Genomic DNA, 7,708 nt, shown 5'->3' with positions numbered 1-7,708 from the left:
AACGCGACTCGTGATTCATAGATTTCGCCGGCCTTTTTACTCCAAATATATATTTTCCAGCGTTACAGCCTTTTGTAGCCCAATCAATTCAATCTGTTAGTAAAATTTATGAAACGTTTTTATTTCAAAACGTATTCATACTAAAATTATATTTTTAAGTAATTGCAAAAATGGTTAACCAGAAATGTGGGAAAATAAAGTGGTTTAAAATACCTCTCCTGCTGGCTGAATTTGTTAGGTAGCTTACTTGTAACGGAGTTGGAAGGGCGGGCGCGGGCGTGCTCTGGCCGGAGAGATGTTGAATACAGACCAGGACAGGACAATATACTTACCTCAGCACTCAGTATAGTATGCAACTGAAGGAATCTAATAAGTATGCCGGTACCGTAGCAAGTGGAAATCACTGATCTCTGACTACCTCTCCGGGAAACTAGCGTCATTTATTAATATGTTCATATTTAATATGTAATTCTGTAACGACACTATGAAACGTCTGGTGGTGCAAGGGAAAGTTGAGGGCAAAAAATGTCTTGGACGTTCTTCAACCCGATGACAGATCTCATGAAATCTGTGACGCACTCCAGCGTACACCACAACTCTCACCACGACAAGAATGGAGCTGCAGGGCGCCGGCGCCGCGCCGCGCCGCGGGAGAAAAAAGCCTCGACCACCACATCGCCGGCGCCGCTCTGACCAGCGCGCGACTCAGAATAATTTCATTCAGGATATTGAAATATAACGCACAGCTACTTTATTTTAATTGGTCGCATGTCATTGTAAGAGAACATCATTATTGCTGTTGATAATGATGTAAAAGCGCTGGTTTAATTTAGGTAGTTTATTCACAGAAAATCAGAAGCAGAATGAATATAAAATCAAAAGTCAAAAGTAAAAAAGAACATAGGTATAAAAAAACAATAAAATTCAAATATATAAAAAAGTAAATTCTTCCAAAAAGGTGCGTCGTCGACATTTCCCCCTTTTTTTATTAAAGAGGGAGCTTCACCAGCTTCCGCAGGGGCCGCCGCAAAGTGCCTCCCGCAGTGTGTACATCCGCAACTCTAATGACCCCGTCAGGACCAGGGAAGACTGCTGTTACGCGCCCACGGGGCCAGGAACCTCTGGGAGTATTGCCGTCCGCAATGAGCACCAGGTCACCAACTGCCATCTGTGGAACTTCACCTCGACCACGTCTGGGTGTTAAGGTCGGAAGGTATTCCTTTAGCCAACGGCGCCAAAAATACTCCGATAATCTGACGGCCTTACGCCAGCTAGATCGCGACAGTAAATCCGTTTCAGTTGATGTCGTTGGTATTGGACGTCCCGATGAAGAACCCAGCAGGAAGTGCATGGGCGGTTAGGTGTTTTTTTAAAAGCTGTCATGCCGGTACTTGATTCTGCGTAGTTGTACTTGTATTGTTATTTTTGTCCTGACTTATAACGTATAAATTTGGTACCTGATATTATTTAATACTTAGTGATTCTTGATAATTTTATTGACATTTTTTTATTTTGATATTTTTTTAAATGTATAATTGTATATCTCCTGCATGTTATTTATAATTGTTTAGCTCTTAGTCTTTTATTGTATACCGTGTAAGCGTTTTGGTGAAACACTGTTAGCTTATATGTGAGAAATAAATGAAATGAAATGAAATGAAATGGGCGTCAGGGACTCTTCGCTTTGAGGGTCCACGGAAACGTGAGTGAGCGGCCGAGAATTTACCAGGGCCTCCGCCTCAGCCAGCAGGGTTCTCAGCACCTCATCCGTTGGAGCTCGTTCGGTCAGGGTAACCTTGAGTGCTGCCTTCACGCTCTTCACCAGCCTTTCCCAGCTTCCACCCATGAAAGGTGCCGACGGCGGGATGAATCTCCAGTTGATCTTCTGCGTAGCAGCGAACTGTGGCGTAGCATCGTCATATAAACGTCGAAGTTCACGGCTAGCGCCGACGAATGCAGTCCCATTATCTGACCACAGCTCTGATGGGGTACCTCTTCGAGCGATGAATCGGCGGAGGCTCATAATAGCAGAGTCAGTTGACAAACTGTCCACCACTTCCAGGTGGACCGCACGAACTACGAGGCAGGTGTAAAGGGCGACGTATCTTTTTTCACGCCTTCGACCAACGGAGACTTGTACTGGGCCGAAGTAATCCAGCCCTGTAAATGAGAATGGCCGTTTGTGATGCCCAAGGCGAGCTTCTGGAAGATCTCCCGTCACGGGTTGAAACTGCTTAGCCCGGCATATTCGGCAAAATAGACAGTTGTAGGCAATGTTGCGGACGGTACTTCTCAATGACAGAAGGTGATAATCTTGTCGCATCTCGTTAACTACGGTCTCTGTGTTCCCGTGGGCAGCCTTGCAATGATGATGCTCGACAAGCAGGCGCACAGCTGGATCTTTGCCATCTAGCACAATGGGGTTTTTCATTTCGTCACGGACGCACGACGCTGCTCCTATACGGCCGGACAAACGCATAAGTCCGTCGTCTCCCATTGTCACCGAAAGCTTCGATAAACGGCTGGTGCGTGGCAAGAGCTGGGCGGGATGGCTATCTAGGCTGGCCATCTCCTCAGGAAATGTGTTCAACTGCGACTGGCGTAGAATGTGAACCTCTGCAAGACGTAGGTCTGCGGCGGTCAGTGCCGTGACAGAGTCGCGCACAGAGCGCGGGGTGGGGGTGGCAAACTGTTGCCATTGGTTGGACGGCTGAAACACAAAGGTACACACACCCCCCTCCAAGTCGACTAAATTGTTGACATTAAGACCCCTTCTAGATAAGCAATGGATTCTAAGTAATGTCAGGTACTTATGAGCTATGGCTGTTGTCCGTACCAGTTTCAACCAAGAACTGAATCGCTTAGGATCGACCGAAACTGGCTGGCGCCTTTGAACGTCACTAATGAGGTGAACTAAATCAGGGCGCGCTGCACGTTTGCTCTCTTCTTCCATGCCTGGATACTCTGGGGAGCTGGGCTCACTGGGCCATTCTGAAGAGAGAAAAAATTCAGGACCCGATATCCAACGCGATTCTGAGGATAACGTCACTCGCTTCATGCGGGTAGCATCATCCGCAACGTTAAGTTGACTTGGCACCCATCGCCATTCATTAATGTCCGTTATCTCCATAATCTCAGCAACTCTATGTGAAACGAAAGGCTTAAATAAGCGCGCCTCGCTTCTGAGCCATCCTAAAATAGTCATGGAATCGCACCAAAATATACGATTTACGGGCTTCAATCTGTGTGCTTCGCAAATCATAGAAGCGAGACGAGCTGCAATCAAAGCGCCTTGTAGCTCTAAACGATTTATAGAAATTTGCTTCAAAGGAGCTACCCGAACCTTACTACAAATAAGCGCTAGCTTCACATGTCCGTTTTGTAAAATAAACCGCCAATATGCAACCGCAGCGTAAGCAGACTCGCTTGCGTCACAAAACAAATGAAGCTCACACTTATCAATTGGACATTCGCTAAGGCAGTAACAGCGTGGGATCTGTAAACCCGAGATTGAAAACAAATCCTGAAACCAGAGTCTCCACGCTGCGCTGTCACTTTGCGATAACTCTTGATCCCAATCAATGCCCTGACGCCACGCATTTTGAAACATGATGCGACCCGTAATCACTACTGGTGCCAGAATACCGAGAGGGTCAAAAACCCGCATTACGTGTGCCAACACTTCTCGTTTGGTGAACTTATTTGGCAACATACATTCTCCCTTAATTCCAATATTAAACCCGATTGTATCGGAAACGGGTTGCCAGATAAGCCGAAGTGTCCGCACAGGTGTAGTGAGTCGACCAAGATCAACATCTACGTCGTTGCTAGCTACAGGGACGTCAGCCAAGCCCTCTTTTGGCAGCAAATGTAGCGCAGAGGGATTGTTTGACGTCCAAGCACGCATCTCGAAGCCAGCATTTCTATGGATGTCGTTGATCTCGACGGCAAGTTTTGCGGCCTCGTCAACGTCATTTAAACTGATTATACAATCATCCATATATTGATCATCTATAATGGCTCGAGCTGCGGCTGGAAAACGCTCCTGCCATTCCACTGCGTTCTTGTTTTTAATAAAGATGGCAGTGAAAGGGCTGGAAGCGGCACCGAAAATCATCGATGACATACGATATGTCATGATAGGGTCTTTGGGCGAGTCGCGCCACAAAACCTCTGTGCATCGCGATCCTCTGCTCGGATCTTCACCTGGGGAAACATTTCGCGAATGTCGCCAGTCAGGGCCACTTTCCCTCTCTGAACCGGAGCAGGATTCCGAGCAGAGGCTGCAACAAATCGGGACCTTTCAATAGGAGCGAATTTAGCGAGACACCGTGACTTTTAGCTGCAGCATCGTGTACGACTCTCAGCTTATTTGGTTTATTAGGATTAGTTACGCCGAAATGTGGTAACACCCAAACTGGCGACTTGGCGCTGGGCTCTGATGAGCACAGTTCAGCGTAACCTTTCCGCAACATATCGTGAATATTTTCTCGATAACGAGCGGCATACTGAAAATCACGGGCCATTTTCTTTTCAAGACTAAGAAACCTAGATAAGGCAAGCTTGCTACTGTCAGGCACAGATAAATTGTCCGACTTCCAAAGTAAACCGACTTCAAAATGTCCGTTAGGCAGGCGATGCGCGGTATGGTCTAGAATTTGGACAGCGCGTTCGTCATCGGTGCTGCGCGCTTCTCTTTTCGAAATGCCAATTGAGTCTAAATTATACTGCTCGCGAATCAATTGCTCTAAAACAGAGCGATCGCTGACATCTGCTACTGGGGGCTCGCTGACAAGTGCGTGATTGACAGATTCGACTGAAGCGGTTTTGCTGCAACCAAAGGCAAATAAAACCCACCCTAATTCGGTTTTGATAGCGACCGGTTCTGTCTTAGTACCCTCGCGTATAGCCCTAGGAATGCTAAGATACCAATGATCGAGACCGACAATGATCGATGGCTGTATATTGCCATAACAGAACTCATCCGCGATATCTGAGAGGTAAGGATATTTAAGCACGCTAGACCTATAGGGAGTTTGAGACGCGAGACCTAAACCCTTCATCGCGCGCGCTTTACTGATAATGTGCGTATCCTTACCATGGCGGCCTTTAATTTCGAAGTCGACATATTGCACAGACGTATCCTTACCTAACCCGCCTACACAGTCTAGCCTCATGTGCCTCTGAGGCCCAATGGCACCTATTTTCGCGGCAATATCTTGTTCTATAAACGAACCCGTAGCCCCGTCGTCTAACATAGCGTACGTATTCACGGAACCTAACGGACCGGACACTGTTACGGCTACGATCTTCAATAACGGACGAGGAGGCACCGTCTGAGCTGAAGACCCCGCGGCAACTGAAGTCGATGCATGAGTCAGGATCTCCTTTGAGTCGACATCGTATGATGTAGACACGCTAGTGACAGGAGATGCTGCGGCGTGAGCGGCAGGGGCTCGCGGTACGGCGCTAGAAGTTCCCGCTGCCGGCTCCTCATCTTCCACTTCAATATGCGCGGCTGCAGAACGCTCGTAATTCGGATTGTGCAATAACTCGTGGTGACGGAACGTGCATCCGTCAATGTCACAAGACTTCTTCGCCTTACAAAAATTAAACCTATGCCAACCTACTTTGAGACATCGATGGCAGACTTTTTTCTTTTTAATCAAAGTCCATCTGTCATCGATTGACATTGATTTGAAGTCGTCACATTGAATTAAATCATGCGGTTTTTCACATACGACGCATGATTAATTTTAGTTGCAGTCGCCGATGAATTCAATTTAGCGTTATTCCGCGATATTGAATTTGACTTTACAGATTGATTTTCAGCGGCAACGTGCACATTATCTCTGGCCCGCCTACTATCCACAGTTTGTGGCGCAGTAGTCGGCTCAGCAGGGAGATTTTCTAGCTTCGACAAACCTGTAGCCTCATACCGAAAGGCGTAATCTAGCCATTTAGCTCGCAACAGTGGTGATATCTTTGAAATCAAAGCTTGAAATAATTCAGGCGAGGCTAAATATTCTGTGTGATGTAACAAACGTATAATTTCGACACAGTTGCGAACTTTACTGGCAAACACAGCTAGATCCACGCGCAGCACCCACGCGCGGCAATGCCCGCACCGCAGCCACCTCGTGCGCCACCACGATCTCTGGGCGCCCGAAGCGCGCGTCGAGCGCGCGCAGCACGACGTTAGGGTCGCGCGCCGACACTAGCAGCGCGGCGACTGCCTCGCGGGCGGCGCTCGTCAGCGCCGTGTTCAATCGTGCGAGGTTATTCGCAGCTGTGTAAGAGCCTTGGGTATTTTCGAAGGCTTTCTTCAGGCTAAGATAATCTATATGATTTTTTCCATCAAAGCGCGGTAAGGGAACACGGTTAATTGCGTGACTGATGCCTTTATTAACACTATCGACTAAAACGCCTAAACTTTGAACCAACTGCGGAACTTCGCTCTCTGGTCGCTGGAAGGGAGCCGCTGTCATCGCGGCACCGTAGTCGCGGTGCTCAGGAGGGGCCGCTGGCGTTGCGGCACCGCCACAGTAGCGGCGCTCGGAGAGAGCCGCTGGCATCGCGACCTCAATGGTCGCAGCGCTCGAGAGTTGCCGCTTCTAACGCGGCACCACAGTTGCGGCGCACAGTCGCGGTTCGCGCAGGGGACGCGATATGTGCGCGAGGGGTTTTAGGTTCCACATCTCTGAAAAAATCATTATTTAATATTTCTTCGTGATGAAAGGCAGCTGATTTACTCAGCCATTGCTCTACCTTTTGGCTGCTCCTAGAGCTGTGATGACTAGCGTCAGCCTCGATGGCGGCGATCTCCGCTTTCAATTCCATATTAGCGGTTACTCGTTGTAAATCAGCCAGCCGGCGGGCGTCTAGCTCGGCAGCTTGGCGTTCAGCGGCCTCGTACTCGCGGCGGCGGCGTATTTGTTCCGCCTCTAGCTCAGCGAGACGACGCGCATGCTGCGCCTCGGCCGCTAACTTTCTAGCTACTACTACCGTGGACGAAGATCTTGATGTCACACTCGCGGGTTGGGATTGTGAAGGCGCCGGGGGTGCGGTTGTCGAATCGACAAGAGGAGGCATGGGGGCATACGACGGCCCGGCCTCACTCTCCGCAACGGTCTTACCTTGTTGAGTATCTTTCCTTTTACCCATACCTTTGCAGGATCTTGTAATCACCATAACTGATCACTCCGAAGCACGAATTTACGATTCTACTTACGATAGATTATTTCACTACCTAAACAATTTACGGCTCAGATAGGCTAAATAATGATAATGATATAAAAGCGCTGGTTTAATTTAGGTAGTTTATTCACAGAAAATCAGAAGCAGAATGAATATAAAATCAAAAGTCAAAAGTAAAAAAGAACATAGGTATAAAAAAACAATAAAATTCAAATATATAAAAAAGTAAATTCTTCCAAAAAGGTGCGTCGTCGACAGCTGTCGACTGTCGTCAATTAACAGGATGAAATGAATTACAAATAAAACAGATATCGGTCATATTTACCTACCTGGACGGAACGAGTGTGATTCGTCATTGGAGTATCAAGAGAAATACTAGTAAGAAATTATGTGTAATTAAGAAATGAATAAATGACAGGAAAAAGTTATTGGGATACATACATAACAGTCACTGTAGAAGAATTCCATTTACAAAAAATTGGACACAATTTAAATACGCAACAGCATTTTA

General features: G+C 47.4%; 1 protein-coding gene across 1 annotated transcript; it reads right to left on the bottom strand.

Annotated features, from left to right (window-relative positions):
• Nucleotides 1-957: 957 nt before the first annotated feature.
• LOC125241374 lies at nucleotides 958-6,575 on the bottom strand. Its single transcript, XM_048149832.1, has 4 exons — nucleotides 6,497-6,575; nucleotides 6,129-6,289; nucleotides 1,662-2,710; nucleotides 958-1,349 (listed from the first exon to the last, which is right to left on the bottom strand). Exons 1-4 carry the CDS (start codon nucleotides 6,573-6,575, stop codon nucleotides 989-991), a joined length of 1,650 nt encoding a protein of 549 aa, XP_048005789.1. The 3' UTR covers nucleotides 958-988.
• Nucleotides 6,576-7,708: the final 1,133 nt, after the last annotated feature.

The sequence above is a fragment of the Leguminivora glycinivorella genome, chromosome Z, assembly GCF_023078275.1.
Source record: "Leguminivora glycinivorella isolate SPB_JAAS2020 chromosome Z, LegGlyc_1.1, whole genome shotgun sequence".
Taxonomy (NCBI): Eukaryota; Metazoa; Arthropoda; class Insecta; order Lepidoptera; family Tortricidae; genus Leguminivora; species Leguminivora glycinivorella.
Note: the sequence above shows the minus strand (reverse complement) of the source record. Positions and strands in the feature narration are given on the sequence as shown.